This window comes from Myotis nattereri (assembly GCF_964212035.1).
Source record: "Myotis nattereri genome assembly, chromosome: 17".
In the NCBI taxonomy this organism is placed as follows: domain Eukaryota; kingdom Metazoa; phylum Chordata; class Mammalia; order Chiroptera; family Vespertilionidae; genus Myotis; species Myotis nattereri.
In genome coordinates, this window is record NC_138092.1 from 48,696,097 (window position 1) to 48,717,205 (window position 21,109).

Genomic DNA, 21,109 nt, shown 5'->3' on the forward strand with positions numbered 1-21,109 from the left:
AGAGACCAGCAGACATCCTCCAAACGGTCCTTTGATCTCATGGAAAGTCTGCCCTCAGTCACTCCCACCCACAGACCAGGGCGGCCGAGCCCAGAGTCCTGCTCCTCTGACCTCCAGCCTTTGCTGTGGCTTCGCCAGTGGGAGATACGACAGGAAAGCATGCTGAGACCCAAGTCCCTCACAAACACCGCGGGATCGGAGGTGCTGCCTGCCGCGGATGAGTTTATGTCTAATCCCTGACCATTTACTTGCTTCTGCCTATAGCACCTCCACCCTGCAGCGCTGGTTGGGAAGTCACGTGAACAGTTCAGACTTCTCCTTGCCATTTCCAGATGCTTGTTTCTGAAGGGTTACTGAGGCTGTGTTTCCTGTGGCGACATCAGGTTTTCTGCTTCATCTTCTTCCTCCTTAAACTGGAATATTGAACGTGACCTTCCATTCTGGTCTCTTTGAGCACAAGCTCTGATGGGGGTCAAAGGACAAAGACCTCCCTCTCTGGGTCGTACCCCCTTTGGTGCCAGAAAGGACACACACTGGTTCACAGTGACCAAACAGACTGGTTTTAATTGCTCGGGAACATTCAGGCATTCACCAAGGCTCCTTCAGCTTTTTCTTTTTAAAAATGAGGCCAACGGGGCTACATTTCAGTCAGGACAGGCTCGGTTTTGCAGTGGTAACAAGCATGCCCTAAATTTCAGTTGCATAAAAAAACAGAGGTGCTCACAGGTCCAGCACGAATTGGCAGGAGAGGTTGGGTCTAGGTAGGGATCAGACTCAGTACCTCGTCACATGCTGCCCTCAAACAACCAACACACTCGGCTAGTATTCAGCTTTTAAACCTCTTCCCAAGACCTGCTGGGACTGACCAGCAGACCCTGAGCGATGGATGAATTACTCTGACACAATGTTTGCTGTGAAAGAGAAGGCTAAGGGACGGCCTGGCTAAAGGAACAAGACAGCCTCCATCACCTGCCTCATTAGGCTTTTATTGTAACAGCAGTTTGAGATAAAGTTTATCTTTTAGATACAATCAGTAGGGTAAGTAATCTTGGGGGACACATGTGTCTGCAGTGTCCTTTAAGCAAGGACACTAAAGATTAAGCATAAGGATTCTGGTAAGCACCCGAGGGTCTGCACGTGCACAGACTTGTTTGGAAAGGTCAAGGAACAATTAGGGGTTGCTGTCTTCAGTCAAACTCCCCTAAGTCGGAATTCCAAGAAACAGGGCGGGCCACCTTCAGCCCACTCCTTTTTTCGGAACTTTCCTCCTTACACACTTTCCAACCAAGTCCCATGCTTCCCCACAAAGACCTTGCACTGACTAAGTGCGGCAAAGCTTCCCCTTTATTTCAGGTAAAGATGTACTGGAAAACACAGAATGCTACCCTCCGGGCTTCCAGTAAGAGTCTGCTCAGAAGGCATCGCTTTGTTCCTCAAGCGTTGCTATATATTTTAGTTTGGTCGGCCACCCTAACTATGTTTACTAATTAATTACGGATACTGATTTCTATACCCATCAGGTCAGTGTGGATTATGCTGTGATCGCACACGACTTCCAAAAAGGTCAATGGCCTAAAACAGCAAAGGGTGACCACTCACTCAGAGCACACCCCTTCGGTGCTGGTTAGGTGTTTCCTTGTTGTGGCCTCTAGGAACCAGGCTCAGCACCATGCAGCTGCCTTGGCAAACAGCTGGCTGTGTACCACAGAGCAAAGCCAGCTGTGGAGGCTCCCACACCAGCACTTACATACACAGTGGGAGTGTCACATGTTCCTTCCACGCACAACTCAATGGCAGGAAAAGTCACCTAATTCCACTGAAGGGGCTCTCTGGGTGACCAGACTGGGGCAACTCGCGGACGTTTGTTGAAAAGCGCCCCTGACTATGACAAGCGGGTCCTTTGCTGTCGTAAAATCACAGGATGATATTATTCTTACAATGGCTTGGATGCCAACCCTGGGCCACCGAAATCCTTGGATGCTTGGGTAAAGAATGTCATTTAAAGAAAGATTTCTGGTTCCTTAAAGGCGGTGACATTTCAGCACCTATGGATGAAGCTGCCTGGCTCGGTCTGCACTCGGTTTGGACCCCCTGGCTACCCCGTTGTGCCAGGGTTTCTCCGGGACAGTGTCACCTGTGCCAGCGAAGGCTGGAGTCGGGCGTGGCGAGGGCACAGCACTCTCCTCTGGTGCTGGTCCAGGTGCTGGGGAGCCCGCTGGCAGCCAGCTCTCCGGGGGACCCGCGGCCCAGCGGTTCTGAGCAGAAAGCAGAGCCAGGAGCAAAGACAGAGGCATCTGTGTTGACGGGGTGAGGTATTCCAAGCACACGGGTGGATGTGCAACCTGGAAGCTATGGCCTCATCGTGCAAAAGTGTCTATGTCCGACTCTGAAGGAGAAGGTGGCTGGTACCCTGGGAGGCCAGAGCACCCTCCCGTCTGTCTTCCCTCTGTGTTCACATAGCAAGGACAGGAAATGAGAGCAAACGAAGGTCACAGCGTGTGGTCCAAAGGGCAGATGTGTGGACTACAGCTCTTAGACTTCTTGCGAGAAAGGGGAAATTTGTCCCCACACGCTCAACAGGACCAAGTGCAAGTCAGAATCGGGGGGTGAGGGGGGTAGGGGTGTCGGGGAGTGACTGGGCTGTGTACAGGAGTGTTGGCATCCATGTGGACACTGGCTCTGACCATTTTTGTGGTCACTGAGTTCCTGAAATCTAGCAAATTCCTGACTTGGGATTGCATATTGCAGAAGTTCAGTCTTCTACCAGAAGTTCTTGAGGCAGCTTGTACAGCCTGTCCCGCAGCTGTAGGACCTGGGGCAATTGTGCCATCTCTCTGTGCCTCAGTTTCCTCATAAATAAGCATGTTCCTACAGGCAAAGCACTTACCCCTGTCAGCCTGCGGGCTCCAGAGCCCCGGTTTCTGAGGATGTGGTGATATCGCAGCCATGTGACTTCCACACGGCGAATGGAGGAAGGGCTCTCTGAGTGGCCTTGGAACAGATCAGGAGTAAGTGTTTCCGGGCTCCCCCGAGCTGGCTGCCGGAAGTGACTTCAGAGGCTCAATGGGCTCTGTATTCTGAAAACAGGTTTGTGCAGAGAGAATTCTCCGCGCCGTCCAGTGTTCTGAATGAGGCTGTCTGGCTTCAGTTTACTCCTCTCAATCCTCTTTGGAAGGAAAGAATGTCCCCTTCCTGAAGATGGGCCAGCATCAAAACACGTCCTGGCAATAGGCTCATTGGCTCCGAGAGCCATTCCAGACGGCTTCCAGCACCTGTAAAAGTCACCCCCGACGGCACTGGAGACAGAGCCCATCCCAAGGCACATTCCGTGGTTTCATATCCTTGGAAATGCCTGCAGAATTCCAGGGAGGATAGAAAGCTGGGGCGGGGGAGCAATTTGAACTTACAATCAAGTACATTCTTTTATTTAGAATTTTGGGGCAAAAAACTCTATGTAGGCACATCCCTTGGGATGTAAACATGGCAGCCGGGAAAACAGTGGATTAGAGAAGATGGACAGTTAAAGCTCTAGGATTAATGTCTAAGCCCTAGAGCAGCTTCCTCCAGGAGGGCGGCAGGGGGTGGGCCCCTCATCTCCTGGTCCTTATTCTCCAGTATCCTGACCTCACCAATGGGGTACCAATGCCTCACTCCTGAGCCCACATCCCAGACAACAGAACAGGGTTCAAGGGCAAAGGAGGCACGCCCCTTCCTGTAACGCTGTGACCTTAGATAAGGTGGGCTCCACTGGCATCCCACTGAGCAGAACTCAGTCTCATGACTACATATAGCTACACAGGAGCCAGAAGATGTCGCCGTAAATCTGGCAAATGCCATCGGTATTCCTGGGGGTCATGTACTCAACTAGTAATCGGTCTCAGTACTAGGAGAGGAAAGCGAAGAGCCCGGGAGCCAGCTCTGCCTCCACGGCAGACAGGATGCTGGTGACGCCCGCACAGATCTGGGCCCTCCAGTGCTTTACAAACCACGGGGCTTCCGGGGGGCCGTGCAGGGAAGCCACGCCTGACATTCCGTGTGATTGCCATTGGGGGAATCACCGAAGCTGTCCGTGTCTTAGCCTCCACATTGTGATAGGGACGTTCACAGCTACAGGAAAGATCAAGAAATATTTGTTGACTTGACAAGTCTGAGATCAGAGCTTTCAAACCAGTGACATATTCTTTAAAATGAACTGAACTATGAAGTTGGCACTCCTTTTAAGAATAGTTGATTTTTTTGTCATTGATTGTAGCCGGTGGTTAAAAAGTTGTCTTTTCCATCAATGAGTTTATCCCTTGGAGAAAGGCAGCTGTTTTCATTTTTCAGTCAGATTTCGGAATCAAGAGGACTATTTATTTCTCAAATTCAGGAGATGTTTCTCAGGTTGCCACATTGTATGATGAAATGTGTGGGTAGGGAAAATATATATTGATGAAAAATTTGGGTTTGGCTTAAAGAAAATGGAGTAGAAAATGATTAAACAAATAAAGGAAATTCAAACATCTAATCGTTCATTCAACATATATTTATTGAGCATCTACTTGGTTCTGGCTGGAAGCTGGTTTTGAAAATAAAGGCAGGCACAATTCCTGCCCTCGAGACTTTGCACGCTGCTAGCAAACAGAACATGCAGTAATGCGATAGCAGATAACAGTAGATGCTATGAAACAGATCAATGATCTGACCTGATAAAGGTTAACAGGGGGCATCTACTTTAGATGGCATGGCTGAGGAAGTCCTCCTTCCAGAGGCAGGAGAAGACGCCAGATTGGGAGGAGGAGGACTCCAGGCAGAGATGGCCAAGGCCCGGGCAGAAGCTTGGTGGGCACGTGCGGCATGAACGGCAAGGTGAGCAGCAAGACCCAGTGTATGTGTTTGCAGCACCATCCTCTGCGAGTGCCCATGGTTTAGATTTGTTACCCATGCCTCCCCATGTTCACTGTAGCATCCATTATTTTTTGTTCGTTAAGTAATAGAATTTATCAATGAACCAATACTAAGCATTAAAATTTGATGGCCAAGAGAAGATGTATACACATAGACACCACTAGGATGATGTATTTCAGAAGTGCATAGAACCAACTGCCAAAATGCCAGGAGCAAAGCTGCCAGGACAGGGATGACTTCCGTGGCCATTGGCAGTCCTGGCCGCTGCAGTGCTGGGAGAAGTCCTCCTGGACTCGGATGGGCTGCGGTCCCTCCCATGCCAAGCTGGCACGCATTTACCTTACGGCTGGAAGGATTGTCCATTCCTGGTCCTGTATTGTTTTCTCCATCCTGAGCACAGGGCTGTCTTCCAGCTCAGGTCCCCAGGGAGCCAAGCACGGCTATATCGGGAGATCCCATCACACTGAGCACGCCGTGGGCCACAGCCCTTCCGTGCTTTGAAACAGCCCCTCGCTTACAGAACAGATCCTGAGATATGACGAGCAGTCTGCACGTGCCTGTGTGTGCCAGCCCTTTCTTCGAATACCCAGGAAACCATTTTGCAAATTGCATAGAGCAGGCTTGCATTCCCAGACTTTCTCAGTAACCTCCTAAATTGCAAAACCTCCTTTCAGCAGGAAACTCTTGAAAGGAGTCTGTAGAAATTTGGTGATGAGCTCTGTGTTGGCAACGGTGTCTCATGCTCTGTCCTCTCGGGTGGCCTGCTGAGGACCAGCCCACAAGGGAACAGAGCCTGGGCAGAGGCCACGGCCACGGTCAGCGCCTGACCTTTGCGTGAGAGCCCTGGGCAGCTCAGTGCGTGGAGGGGACGTGTGCCTGGCAATGGCCTTGGCACAGAAACTCTTGTCCGGGAGACTATCCTGTCTGTCCCTAACAAGGAAATCTCCCTAAGTGCAGCTGAGGGTTCCTGTTTTGGAAGGACGCTGCCTGCGCCTTGGGGAACTTCCAACAGGCACAGGAATACAGAGCAAATGTGGCTTTTGCCTAGGAAGGGAGCTCTGCAGAAGCATGTGGTCACATGCGGTCTGACAGGCTGTCCTGAAATGTGTGGACTTGGTGAAACAAGTCAAAAGTTTCCTAGAGGACCGGCCTGGGGCGGGGCCACAGCCTGCCGCCTGACTGACCGGCGGGCTGCTCAGAGCCTGTGGGACGGCTCTCGGGACTCCACGTGCATGGCCAGGCTTCCCAGCTTCCCTTGCGTGGGACTGTGTTCAGCTCCTACTCAGGAAGAGGCCTAATACCTTCGTGAAAATCTGACAGATGTGTTGATATGTCCCTGTCATCGGGGATGAAATCAGATAAGGTGGCTACAAATGATGCAACCAATTTTCCACCAGCTTTTCCAGTGACTTCTGTCTCAGGCCCTCGCCCTCTCCTCTGGCCCTGCCACTGTGGTTTCCGAGCTTCTGCCCGGTCACCCCTGGGTGGGGGCAGGAGTGGTGTGTGCTCTGGCGCGTGTCACTTCACGTCTCACAGCCGTGGCTGCCCATTCCGTGAAGTGGAACGGGACCTCTCAGGGATGCTGCCGCCGCCACCTGGCCACGGTCTGACGTATTTTGTAGGTCGTAAAGGGTTAAACCAATGCCGTTGCTCTGCATTGGTCTTCTATCAGCCTGGGGGGAGAGGGCTGATTCTAGATTGTTCATTCCTTGGATGACAGTGGGGATGGAGAAATGAAAATACTGAAAAGGATTGATGCCCTAAGCTACTGTGTCTTCGGGACAAAGTGTGACTTTAGGAGGATGTCCTATGAACTGTCATGTGCATGGGAGCCACCTGGAGGGTCTCGTTAAATGCAGATTCTGACTCAGCACATGGGGGCGGGGGCGCTGACACTAAGCATTTCTAAAAGCTCCCGAGATGCTCACACCAAGAGTCCTCGACTGCACGCTGCGTAGCGGGGGGTCAGAGAGCAGGGTCAGGAGGGAGGTGATGGCGCAGTGAAGGAGGGAGGAACACAGAGCCTTCCTGTCTGTGTTCCCTGCGTCTCGGTGCCACAGCAGTGACATGAGCTGGAGTAACATTGTTAATACCGGAACATGGCTTGTTGCTCTTCATTGAGCATATTTCTTGGGGAGTAAAGCTTGGGCCAGAGATACAGAGAGGAAACTGACCGAACTCGGACCATGCCAGCCTGCTCCAGAGCTACACACATGGTAGGAAACCAGGAAGATTCAGGCTGTCACAGAAGCAGCCTGTGTCCTTCCGGTTGGGAACTGATCCAATGACGATAAGATCATTCGCTCCGGTGACCTCAGCCGCATTGAAAGTGTTTTCTCGTGGGACCCAGCCTAACAGGTCTTGATTGGACATTGTGAGTTAACATCCTTGACACTCACGTTTAGAACCTAATGATTTCCTTCTGACATTCCCACCGTGTTTGGTAGCCGGCCACGACATTATGCATTGTTCAGAGTAATTTTCCATGTTACTGGGGCTGATTCCCCTGATTTATAGGTATTTGTGAAAGTTAGCTCTCCAAAGAGGGTGGAGGAGTCCAGAAAATAACTTCATAATAAACCACTCCAAACAAAGAGCAGCCGGTGAAATTCTTGCAACATGGCAATGATTCTGTAAAGGACTGCGCTTATGACAGGTAGTGCTCTGGCTGACCCAGCTCCAATGTGCACACGTGGCACATGCGGTTGGAGATGCAGTGATGCCATGGCTTGTTTGGTTATTACCAAAATAGCCACTCACGGAAATGTGCTGTTGTGACTTAAAGCTACACAGCCATGAACTCTGCTGAGGCACATTCTCTAAGACCTGTCACTCCAGTTGGTTAACCAGAGCCTTGGTTTAAACTGCCTATAGGGGACTCACTTTGATGAGTGAATCTCAAGCACATTTGGAAACTCTACGCTAGTTCTATACTTTTATTTATTTTTAAAAATATATTTTTATTGATTTCAGAGAGGGAGGGTGAGGGAGAGGGACAGAGAGATAGAAAATGAATGATGAGAGAGAGTCATTGATCAGCTGCCTCCTGCACGCCCCACACTGGGGATCGAACCCACAACCCAGGCATGTGCCCTGACCGGGAATTGAACTGTGACCTCCTGGTTCACAAGTTGACACTAACCACTGAGCAATACTATACTTTTGTTTATTGTAAAGTTTTAAAAATCACAAATATGAAAAATATCAGAAAACAGAAATACTCAGTGGTTTGGTCCTGGCATTAATTTCCTATTCTGTTGGCAAGGAATCCTTGCGGTTCTAGTGAAGGTGGTTGAAGGCAGTGCTGTACGATGGTGTAATTTACATCCAGCGGAACTTACTGCACTCAAAATCAGGAAGCCCCATGTTGAGTTTCATAAGGGATCCTACCGTACCAGAAAGTGGAGCTGACAGATGCCATCTTTCCACCGAGGAGGATTTCCCACATACTCATGGACTCTGCGGTTTGGTTTGGCCATGGTTGGCAATGAGGCTCCCAGCCAGGCAGGTAAGATGCATTTGTGTTAAGATCTTCGGGCTTCCTAGTCTGTGACCACAAGGGCAGGGCAGGTAATTCCCCCTCAATCAGGTCCTGCAGAGCCACACAGCCATCCTAAGGGAAAAGTTGATTTAAGTTCTCTCATGAAGACCCAGGTATAGACATGCCGTGAAGTCTTTGCCTTCAGGAAAACTTGTTAAAGAAAGACAGTGGGTGGTATAGGACAGGGCTACCAAACATTTATGCATAAGAAGCTCATGTCAACCATCTCCCTGAAACCTATCCTCAAAGAACAACAAACAGCTCATTAAAATTGTACGTTTTGTTCTCAATGAACCACCCTTAACAGGCTCTTGCCCTCCAGCTCCCATGGGCTCACCAAGATGATTTAGTTACATGAAGGCAGGGCCTCCTCTCCTTCCCCTCGGCCAGCAGTAACGTTTGTTGACTGAGGACTGCCAGCAGAATTTAGGTTGTGATTTGCTGGGCAGGGGACTTGTTGAAGGTGATGTGTAACATGTAGTTGTTCTTAACAATGACTGTAAAGAAACAACATGTTTTTCACTAAGCTCATTGGAATCAAGAAAGCTGGGTGGGGAAATCGCTTGGTGTTCTTGTGGATTGTGAGTGTCCTTTTATTTTCTGCAGTACACGCTGCAAAGAGGGACAGACCCAGATGGATATTTGCTGATGCTGCCTGCTCCCAACGCCCCCACGGGAGAGCCTCTTCCTTCAGGATGGATTGATGTCCCTTTCTGGGCACCTGGGAGTTACTCCAGCGTTTCCCTGGGAGTTACTTCAAATGCCTTCTCTCCATCTCACCCACTGTCTCCTGAGAGTTTTGACCCAAAAAGAGGCAGATGCCTAGTGTAGACATCTGATGAGTGTGGACTGGTCTGAGTGAAAGCCATTTCCACAGCTGAATCATCAAAACAGACACAAATCAGCAGGCCGGCTATTCAGATGCTGAGAAAAACTGCAGGAATTCTAGGTTTAATGAGCACTAAATGCAGCTCACGAGTACCCAGGGGACTGAAAGGAAGTTCAGGCTGTGCTTTTCTGATGATTCCTGTGTCCTCGCCACACAAATGTTTTTGCACTTACGTCAACACTCAAAAAATCTAAAATCAGCATGAGTTCTATGCAGAGTGTGCGGTAGGAAAGGGCAGCTCTAACTTATACTCCAAGTTATATGTGGGAATAAGCCTAAATCATATAATACTAATTCCTGGACTGACCTGTCTTTTATGATTTATTTTTTTATATATGTATTTTTATTGATTTGAGAGAGAGAGGAAGGAGAAACATTGATGAGAGAAATACCCATCAGCTGCCTTCTGCATGCCCCCTATTGGGGATAAAGCACATAATCAGGGCATGTGCCCTGACCTGGAATTGAGCCAGCAACCTCTCCATGCCTGGGAGGACACTCAACCAACTACGCCCCACCAGCCAGGGCCAATTTTGCTATTTTTAAATCTTCACTTTCCCGTATGCCACAGATAATGGCTAATTGGGTTGCCTCCCGTGGAAATGACAAAGATAAGAGGTCAACACTTGCTTCCTAAAACAAAGGACTTGATTACATCTGGGTTGACGTTATGGCAGTATTTTCAATACCTGCTATTATTTAGTGTCATGTTGGAGACATTAGATTCTCTTAACTTTTTTGTTTGTTAATCCTCACCTGAGGATATTTTTTCCATTGATTTTTTAGAGAGCGTGGAAGGGAGGGGGAGAGAGAGTGAGAGAGAAACATCAATGTGAGAGGGACACACCAATGGTTGCCTCCCACGCCCTTACTGGGGATTGAGCCTGTAACTGAAGTATGGGTCCTTGGCCAGAATTGAGCCCGCAACCCTTCAGTTCACTGGCTGACGCTCTAACCACTTAGCCAAACCGGCTAGGACAGTACTCTTAACTTTGATGACTTTTTACTCCAAGTTAATTAACAGCAACCTTAAATGTCTAACTTTGGAAGACTTGACACAGTGGTTCTCAAACTGGCCATACACTGGAATCACCTCAGGTGTTTCAAGAAAAATATTGATGCCTGGGTCTCACCCATCACTCATAGATTATGCCTCAGTGGGCCTGTGGTGCATTATTGGAGTTGGAATGCTTAACAACTTCCAGATGATTCTACTGTGTAGCCATACTTAGAGAGGTGCCGCCTGGTTTAGGAGAAATAATCTTAAAACTTAAACAGAGTGACTTTTTAATAAATATCAAAGTAATTCTTTAGTCAAAAAGTGGAAATATGTGACCAATATGAAACTAAGACTCTCATTAGCAAAACCCAAATACTATGTTTCTTCTAGGGAGTGGTGTGCCAACAAGTGTTTAAAACCATATCCTCAAGAAACAAAGCCTTAACCAGTTGTATTTTGCCTGTTTCCCTGGTGTAAATTCTCCCAGCATGGCTGATTTCATGCTACCACCCAGCATGCCAAATTCCTGAAAACCTAACAATCAGCTCTTGTGGGACAATTTTAGCCAGCTCTGCTTCTAGGAGAACTACATCTGGTTTGCCAATCTCTATCTGATGACAGCAGTAAGTTACTTATCCTTTGGGGATGAGATGTACTTATTTAGATTGCAATAGATACTCATCAATTGCCATTTTAAAAGCTGTGTACATTAGCAGAGTTATTTAGCAATGTTTGCAAGCTTTCTATGGATCCATCTTAATAGGTTTCATGATTGTTTTTACTTTATGTAAATAATATTCTTAATAGATGTGGTCATTTGGTGTGCAAATAAATAGCTTTGAGGTCTTGTACAATCTCTGCATTTTGAGATTGACTAAAATGATCTATTTGAACATCATTCACATCCTATATAATAAAAGGCTAATATGCAAATCAACGGAACAGTGGAACAACCATTTTCTATGACATGCACTGACCACCAGGGGGCAGCTACTTGACGCAGGAGCTGCCCCCTGGTGGTCAGTGTGCTTCCACAGGGGGAGCGCCGCTCAGCCAGAAGCTGGGCTCATGGCTGGCGAGTGCAGCGGTGGTGGCAGGAACCTCTCCTGTCTCCCTTGCAGCACTAAGGACCCCTTGGGGGTCCTGGACTGCAAGAGGGTACAGGCCGGGCTGAGGAACACCCCTCCTCCTGTGCACGAATGTCATGCACCAGGCCACTAGTTACTAGATAAATGATAATAACACAGGATAATCTATCATGCTTCTTCTAGGCCAAGCACTGTTCTAAACTCCTTCCATATATCAACTTACTTATTAATCACAGCTCTGAGGTGTGTCCTATTATTATCTCCATCTTGACAGATGAAGGAACTCAGAGTCAGAGAGGTTAATTAACTTATCCAATGACACACAGCTAGTCAGTAGCAAACTGGAATTTGAACTGGGCTGTCAGGCTGCTCTTAACTGACATATTTATCAAAAAGACCTAGAGAGCCCTGGCTGGTGTGGCTCAAAGTGTTGGGTGTCATCTCAAGCACCAAAAAGGTTGCTGTGTAGATCTCAGTCAAGGCACATGCCCGGTTGCAGGCTTGATCCCCAGTAGGGGGCATGTAGGAGGCAGTCAATCACATTGATGTTTCTCTCTCTCTCTCCCTTCCTCTCTCACTAAAATCAATGTTAAAAATCTTTTAAAGAAAGACCTAGAGAATCAAAATTATTCTCTGAGGTTATTTTTGAATACTGCAGAAGTCTAGTCACCGCCCACCCCCACCTTTCCGGTTATTTGGAAATCTTTTTCAAATCCAACAACATTTGTTCACCTGCTGAAATAATTATTTTACCTTTCTCATTATCAGTGTAGTGCCATGTTTCCTGTTTGGAAAGCAGAAAGTACCCTTGACTTTTGTATAAAAGTGCAATTGTATTTACTGAGGGATACATTTTATAGCAAGTCATATTACCAAAAACACCAGAAATAGCACTGGTTTTGAAACGCTCCTTTTTATGGGTTTACTTGGCTGGAGACAAAAAATTTAAAAAAATAAAGCATACCTCGGTTATGACACTTCCAGAGGCAGAGAAGGTCTTTTATTTTTTTTTAATTTTGCTTGGAAATCATTTTAAACTTGCAGAAGTTTCAAGAATCAGACTGAGGCAAAAAAAAAAATCGCTTGTGCTTAGATCCATGTATTGTTAGATTTTAGCCCATTTGCTCTATCAATTGCTCTCTTTCTGGAGGTGTGTATGTAATGGATGTACATGCACACAATGTTTTTTATGAAACTTTTTAGTAAATTGCATACATGATGGACCATGACCCCAACCTACTTCAATGTATTTTCCCAAGAATAGGGATATTGTCTTGTGTAGTCACAGTAAACTTCTAGTCTAAGTTGCCATCTTTATTCCAACTTGCCAGTTCCTCCAATATTGCCCCTTGGAGTATTGTTTTATCTGCACAGGTGCAGCGCGAGGCACTGGCTGCAGGGAGCTGCCAGGTACGTTTAGTTCACATCCAGTGGGACATTTCCCCAGAGCCTCTCTTTGTCTTCTGTGATTTTTAAAGAATTCAACCAACACCCCTCCCCCCCTTTTTAACAGAACATTCCTCATTTGGAGTTTGTCTGCTGTTTCTTCAGATTAGGCCCAGACATGGGTTCCTGGCCAGTATACTATGCAAGTGATGTCACTTCCTTCTCAGGGTGTCACATGGAAGCCACGTGTTTTGCACCCACCCTTCGTTGGCAAGGTTCATGTGAGCTACCCGGTCAGGAGGTCACCCAGTTTTCCCGCTGCGCAGCTGCTATTCTTTCCCGTGTCACTAATGAGCAATCCGTGTGGAGATACCTTAGGAGCAAACCAATATCCTGCTCCTAACCAGAACTTCCCGCTGGCTTCAACATCATTGATCATTCTTACTGAGCCATTATTTACTGTGGTGGTTGAAAAATGATGATTTTCCAATTCCCACTCTTCTTCCACACTTACGGGTGAGCCCATGGCACTCTATGGTAAGGAAGACAATTCCTTCTCCTTTCTCTCTTCTCTTTCTCTCCCTCCCTCCAGTGTTACTCACAGATTCTTATTTTTCCCCAATGGTCTGTAATTTATGATTTTTCTTTATTATTTTGCTTCTCAAATTATCCCAGTTTGGGCCAACCAGTGGGAGTGCCTTCAAGCTGATTGGCATATTTAGGTGACATACCTCGTTATTTATTTGTTCGTTATTTATTCGAACAAGTCCTTACTTGCTGTCATAACAAGATATTTTAGACTCAGGTGGTTCCTACTGCTCTCCCATTGGGATTGGCCTTTTTTCCAAAGCCTCCTTCGTTTTAGTGGGGCATGAGGTGTAGACACCAAGGTGTGGGTGCTGGGTGTACTCATTCCTACGGAGGTGTCTTTGCTTCTAAGCTCTTTGGCAGATATACTAGTAGTTGGGAAACACATGCATGTGTGTACATGTCCAGTAAGTCCCTTCTCATTCTCGGCTTTGCTTTCTGTGGTTTCAGCTAGTTACCTGCAGTAAATCAAGCCCAAAAGTATTAAATGAAAAATTTCAGAAATAAACAAGTCATAACTTTTAAGTTCCATGCAGTGCTGAGTAGCATGATGCAATCTCGCGCCATTCTGCCTGCCCAGCCTGGGAGGTGACTCCCCTGTCGGCGTCTCCACGCTGTAGATGCTCCGTGCCCGGTGGTCACTGAGCTGCCGTCTGGGTTGTCAGATCGCAGGGCTTGTGTTCAAATAACCTTTGTTTTACTGCATATTGGCCCCAAAACGCAAGAGTAGTGCTGCTGGCAATTCGGATATGCCTTAAAGTGCTTCTTTTAAGTGAAAAGGTGAAGACAATACAAGATATCTGAGAGAGACCACACACACATAACATTTATTAGAGTATATTGTCATAATTGTTCTATTTTCTTGTTAGCTCTTGGTGTTAATATCTTACTGTGCCTAACTTACAAATTAAACTTTATCGTAGGGCTGTATGTATAGGGAAACAACATAGTATGTATAGGGTTTGGTACTATCTGTGGTTTCAGACATCCACTGGGGGTCTGGGAGCGTATCCCTTAAGGCTAAGGGGGAACTACTGTATACATACACATTAATACATATGTGCATACGCACATCAGGACATGCAGGTATGCATGTCACATTGTACACACACATACAAATACATGCCTTAGAAACCGTGAATTTCCATCTATCCCAGTGCATTTTCACATTGTTTGCTTCCCCCTCATTCCATAGCTGCATGTTCCTTCTTCCAGAGGGAGAATTCTGTCTCCTAACATTAACACATCTTCTCATTTGCTCAATCATGTAATACATCGGAAATAGTTTCATTATTATTGGAACACAGAGTTCCTTCATTCCTGCCTGTCAAAACCAACTGGACCCAGGAATTTCATGCCTAGTAATTCATCCAAAAGGGAGGAACTCGTGTGTCTACAAACAGCCTTGTATGAGAATGTTTGTAGGAGCTTTGCTCATCATAGCCCCAAATTGAAATAGCCCAACTGTTTCAAGAGAATAAGAGATAAAGAATCTGTGATACATTCACACAATGAGATACTGCTCAGCAATAAAAAGAAACCCATTACTGCTGCAGGAACAATATGGATGAATTTCAAAAACATGCTGAGTTTTAAAAGGCAAACAAAAGAACACATAACATATGAATCCATTTACATGAAGTTTGAGAACAGACAAAACGAATCTCTGGTGACAGAAACTAAGCCACTGTTTGCTTTTGTTGGAGGTGGGACAGGGCAGGACACGACCTGGGAAGGGGCATGGAAAGCATTCTGGGGTCAAGGAAATGCACTATGTCTTGAACAGGATGTGAGTGACATGGGTGCGTGCAATGGGTTAAACTTTACCTTGAAGACATGTGCATTTCACTGTCTATAAGTTAACCTCAATTTGAAAAAATTGGCTGGAGTCGAGTAGAGACGGCTTGTCTTGGCTGGAGCTGCTCCTCTGGGTTGCCTCACTTCTGGTCCTCCCCCTCGGCACTCCCGCCCGGCAGGCATCTGTGTGAGCTACCCCTGACCAGAATGTTTACTTCCTTTTATTATCATTGCAGGTATGCAAAATGCAAGTTAGAATTTTACAATTAATTACATGACATTATCAACTATTTAGGTCAGGGCAATCTAGACACTTTAAGACAGCAAAATATGCAAGCAATTCGAATATTGAACATATTCGAATAATGCTGGATTGTAAATTAATCCTGTCTGATCTACTAAGATAAAAGCAAGAACAAGCACACTGCAGTGTAGTCAGACTCTGCCATGGAAACAGCTGAGCAAATATCAGGTCAACGAGGCATCGATTTTCTCAGACCTTCTCATAGACTCTGGTGCAGACCACGCCTTTCATCTTACATTCCTTTAAAAAAGAGAGAGATGAACTGGGTACCTAAAGCCCAAGCGAGGGGACAACAAATCTGTAGTGATAACAGAAATTAAAAACCATCCCACGAGATTAAACTCAGAAAAGTTTAAAATATCAGCATGCCAGTCTCCAGTAATTTAAAATCATGGCCACTAAAGCAGGAGAAATAGTTTTTAAAGTTGATCTATGCTACAGCAGAAGAATTCTTTTAAAATGGCAACTTCCTCTATGCTGGACACCTGGAAGTAATACAAAATAGTATTGAATGGAAAAATAAATAGATAAATAAAATTATATGCATGCTTTTAAGTCTATTAAAACAGTGGTTTTCAAAATTACCTGCACATTTGCCTTGTCTGAGGAACACTTAAAAATACGGATGGCTCCTCCTCCCCAAGTGGTGTGATCTGTGATGGGCCCCATATTGGTACTTACTCCCCATGTAAGTCTATTGTGCAGTCAGGGATCAAAAAACCTCTGTTCTAAAGGAAGAGACATTCAAAACAGCATGTGAATCTATTTACAATTAATGTGTGTGCTAATTAGTGAGCACAGAACCCAAAACTTCAAAAAATCATCAGAGGTCACCTCATGTAACCTTTGTCACCCTTCTCATCTGCCGACTAACGAGGTCTGCCGTGAGCTCAGCTGCAATTCTTGGCGTGGTTTAGTCCAAGTTACTATGGATTCTTGAAAACACTTAGATATCTACAAATATTCACTAATTGAGCCTTTTGGATTTGTTTTGCTTGTAGAACTTAGACTTGCTTTTCTCTTTGTGAGTCTCAACTAGTGAGATTTCTCCAGACCCTCTTTAACTTTACTATCATTTTTAGGTGTTGTTAGATCTAAAGTAACAAGTAGGCTTTCTTAGTTCTAAATTCTCAAGCCTTAAATTGGAACTCTTGATAGTTTAAGCCTCACCCAAACACTAACTCTGCCTCACTCTCAGCCCTTCTTAGCCATTGGGGTTCTAAAGAAAAAAAGAATATTTTTGAAAATATTATAACCAATTTCTTTATTTCAATGGCATCATTTCTGTATTTAGAAGTAAAGACCCTCTTACCACTACCATTTTCCCATCCACCAGCTTTCTCTTTATTGTGGTCTCTTTGCCATCCCATTTCTGCACTTGATTCAATGAGCCCCTGGCCAAGGTTACGACGCTCTGCAAAGACAAGTTCACATAATTGGTTGATTAAAGAAGCATTAGTAAGCACATTCATTTCCAACAGAAGGAAGTAGTCTACCCTCTCCACACTAGCGGAGTTATCCTCTCTCAAGCTGGAGACTTTGAAGAGAAACACTGGAGCTTACCTTTGTTTTACGGTTGTCAGCTGTGGTTTCTTCAAATTCCTGGCCAAGCTTGAAAGAGATCTCTGTATTTTTAAAGGTGCTTTCAGTCCTTATGGTTATAGTATCCCCTTTCTTACTGATGATCACTTTGGGCTTGGCCAAATTTCCCAGTTTTCTGGTGGCTAACCCCACACCTGAAAAGCAAGGTAGAATTAGAATAATGCGGACCCAGAGAGAGCACCTAGAGAGTCTGTGGGGCCCACATTCCGGGCTCAGGTGGGCAGACGGCAGGTAGTGACAACCATAATTAAGAGCCTCCTCCCATGTTTCATCTCCTAATGGAAATGCATATCATGGACTTGGATATTTTGGGTTTTGTTACAAAGCTGACGTCTGCAAATTTGAAAGGTAAAAGTGTTCAGCCCAGAGTCATCCAACTGCACCTCCATTGAAAATCACTCCCACCTCCACCGCACCTCCGTTGGACATCACCCACTGTAGTTTTGTCTGGACCAGTACAGACACTTTAGCTTGCACACAGATTGTAGAGGTTTTTTTAAATGATGTTATGACAGATGCACACTGTCCCATGACTTTTCTCCCTCAGTAACACACTATGGATATAGAAAAGAGTTTCCCCACATCCTTGATTGAATTTCATTTCTGAAATTTTGTTGTGGCCCCTAAATCTAGTGGGTAGAAGAAACAATCCATTTCCCTTCAAGACCTACCTGCACCATTCCAAATGATCATTAGTAAATAAAATCATTAATTTTTTCTGCATTTGAAAAACAAAACAAAATTAGACTCAAGTATTATTAGTATTCAAGATTATACAAATACATGGAAAAGGGAAATGTCAAATGAGAGTAATATATTAAAATATATAAAGGGAAAACTAGTATATATATATATATATATATATATATATATATATATATATATATATATATATATATATATATATTAGAGTTCCAGTGTACGGTAAGGGGGGGAGCTCAGCCCAGCCTGCACCCTCTTCAATCCGGGACCCCTTGGGGGATGTCTGACTGTTGGCAGTCAAACATCCCTCTCACAATCTGGGACCACTGGTTCCTAACTGCTCACCTGCCTGCCTGCCTGATTGCCCCTAACTACTCCCCCTGTTGGCCTGGTCACCCCCAACTTCCACCCCCTCCCCCCCCCCCCGCCAGCCTGGTCACCCCAAACTGCCTCCCCTGCCGGCCTGGTTGCCTCTTACTGCCCCCCTGCTGGCCTCGTTACCCCCAAGTATTCCCCCGCCAGCCTGGTTGCCCCTCACTGGCCCCCTCTGTCAGCCTGCTCACCCCTCACTGCCACACACTGCCGGCCTGGTCAACCCCAACTGGCCCCCTGCCAGCCTGGTCGCCCCATGCAGCCGTTCAGTCGTTTGGTCACCCCTCACTGCCCCCCCCCCCCCCCCCCGCCGGCCTGGTTGCCTCATGCAGCCTGCTGCTCAGTCATTTGGTCGGTCCTCACTAACCCCCCTGCCGGCCTGGTCGCCCCACACAGCCTGTTTGGTTGTCCATTCGGTTGTTTCAGTTGTGACGGTCGCTTATGCTTAGATAGATAGATAGATAGATAGATAGATAGATAGATAGTCCCACAAAAATGTATACACACTTTGAATAGTTATAAAGGCAGTGTTTATTAAAATACATTTCATTTTCAAAATTGAGCTATCAGCTGTTACAGTGTATATACATTTTGGGGGGCACCTTCTTGTATTATTTATTAAAATTATTGTATTATTTATTTGTACTACACTGTAAATCTACTTTTGCCCATCCCTGTGTCCACCTAATAAGAAGTGACAAGTTAGACCTAATAAAGAATGGTGAACTGTACTCTTTTTTTCTAATTCTGATTAATCTTATATTATCTTATATGCTTTAGAGCAATGTTTTTCTAGCTAAATTTCTGCAGGAAAGCCTGAGGATCTACATTTTACCACCTCCCAGGCATTCCTGTGTGCTCTAAAAGTGGAAAATGACAGAATCAGGAGTCCTTCATTGAGACTTGCTCATATTTTGCTTCTTCTTCAGCTGTAAAGTGAAGTCCATGCATCTAACTAATCTGACTGTATGGATTGATCCCCATAAGGTCTCATAGTTTTCTAGGCAACATGACAGGATTTGGCTCATTTTATCCATAAAGAACCTTTCTCATTAGCTTTCTGAACAAGGAAATAAAGCCACAGACACTTTGGCAAGCAGGGCAACCCGGTCCTTGGCATCCCTGTCTATTGGATTGATACAGCTCTGGGAATGTCCCAAGACTCTCCCCATCGATTGGGCTCATATTTGTGGAACAGTCTCTAGAAATAGTGTCAAATAAAGTTGATGTAACTAATGACTGGGTTTTCCACCTCCATCCACTGCTCCAACTCCAGGAAAGTCTAATGTTAGTGTAATTGAGTTTGAATTCACTGCCACAACCCAGTTCTTTTTATCTCAGTAACTTCCCTGGGCTAGAAACATCCTGGTTTAATGCATCTTCTTTTTACAAACTCTCTATCTGCATGATTATGTCATAATGGACAATTAGAGCAGTGATGGCGAACCTATAACACGCATGTCAGAGGTGACATGTGAATTCATTTTTTTGGTTGATTTTTCTTTGTTAAATGGCATTTAAATATATAAAATAAATATCAAAAATATAAGTCTTTGTTTTACTATGGTTGCAAATATCAAAAAATTTCTATATGTGACACGGCACCAGAGTTAAGTTAGGGTGTTTCAAAATGCTGACACGCCGAGCTCAGAAGGTTCGCCATCACTGCCCTAGAGGTAGAGAGAGAAAGCTTATAGTTTAGCTAAACATCAACATTTTAACTTCAGTGCCTTCAGCTCCTTGTATTATGAGCACTTTAGTTGTTACAAAGCCAGCATTCAGGAAAGCCAAGGAATGGGTTGACTAAACGTCAAAGACTTTTTCCTGTGGTCCTGAACCTAAAGCCCTATTGACACGAAACTGCCTTTGAAAATTGTGGGAGTTTCGTGCATCTAAGCAGATCTCATGTAAGTTAAAATCTATTAAAATTGCCACAAAGGAAATGCAAACAAATTAACTGACACAAGAGAGGATCAAGTCTAGCAGAGGATTGCCCTTCAGCCTGTGCAAACTTCCCCAGCCTCCTGGAAAAGGAGGCAGAAGGCAACAGTCACACAGCTTTCTCCAAAAGAGCCTTCCTTACCCAGCGCTCTCATGTAGTCATCGAAGTGCTCGCTGGAGACCAGCTTCCAGGTGCCCACAAAGCTGCTGCTCATTGTGCCGGAGGAGAGTGCAGCCCGGGTCCCGGTGAGACTCAGGGGACTCCACTGAGAGGTTGGGGCCTCGGAAGACACTTTTCAAAGACGTCCAGAACACGTGACGCCCACAGAGACCCAATGGGGAAAGGCAGAGTCGGGCCCAGGCAATGAGTGGCTCATACGTCATCTACTGGGACAAAAGAAAACTCCACATAATGTTTCCTTTCATTTCCAAAAAATTTTATAAAGATCAACGAGAGTACTATTTGAACTTTCAAAAATTTTTTGGTTGATCTTACATTTTTAAGAAGTGCTTGGGTCCTTAATACTTTGGGAAAGACTCTATACTGAACTAAATGATCTGAGCATGAATGAATGAAGGCGTGTGTGTGTGTGTGTGTGTGTGTTCAGGCATCTTGGTCAGTCTCAATCCTGAGTCTGCACAATTAAGAATTCTTATTGAAAGAGAAGACTGAGGGAGAAATGTCCCTGAGGACTGTGATGACCGCCTCCGCTATGCTGTGGGAGAGAAAAGCCAGAAGCAGAGTGAGGACGTGGTCATAGGTGAGGGAGGTTCGGCATAGCTCACATACTCAGGGGGGCAGAGTAGGCGGCAAACATAGCCAGTGTGTTAGAGCAGGGACAGAGCCTGGATTCACGGGGGACAAGAATAGGGCCACCACACGCTCCTTGGCCCCAGCGAAGATCGTCATCTAAGAAAAACCTTGAGTCTGAATTAGGCAGGCTCTTAGTTAATAAAGAAACTTTGAATTTAAGTCCTTTAAAATAAATCCACAGTTATATAAAGAGAACGG

The 21,109-nt window shown here is 45.7% G+C and overlaps 1 protein-coding gene across 1 annotated transcript; it reads right to left on the reverse strand.

Annotated features, from left to right (window-relative positions):
• Positions 1-15,669: 15,669 nt before the first annotated feature.
• Positions 15,670-20,312, reverse strand: LOC308533673 (myelin P2 protein; the record flags this gene model as incomplete). Its single annotated transcript, XM_081111758.1, has 4 exons — positions 15,670-15,720; positions 16,793-16,894; positions 17,044-17,216; positions 20,240-20,312. 4 exons carry the CDS (start codon positions 20,310-20,312, stop codon positions 15,670-15,672), a joined length of 399 nt encoding a protein of 132 aa, XP_080967884.1.
• Between the last annotated feature and the right edge of the window lie 797 nt (positions 20,313-21,109).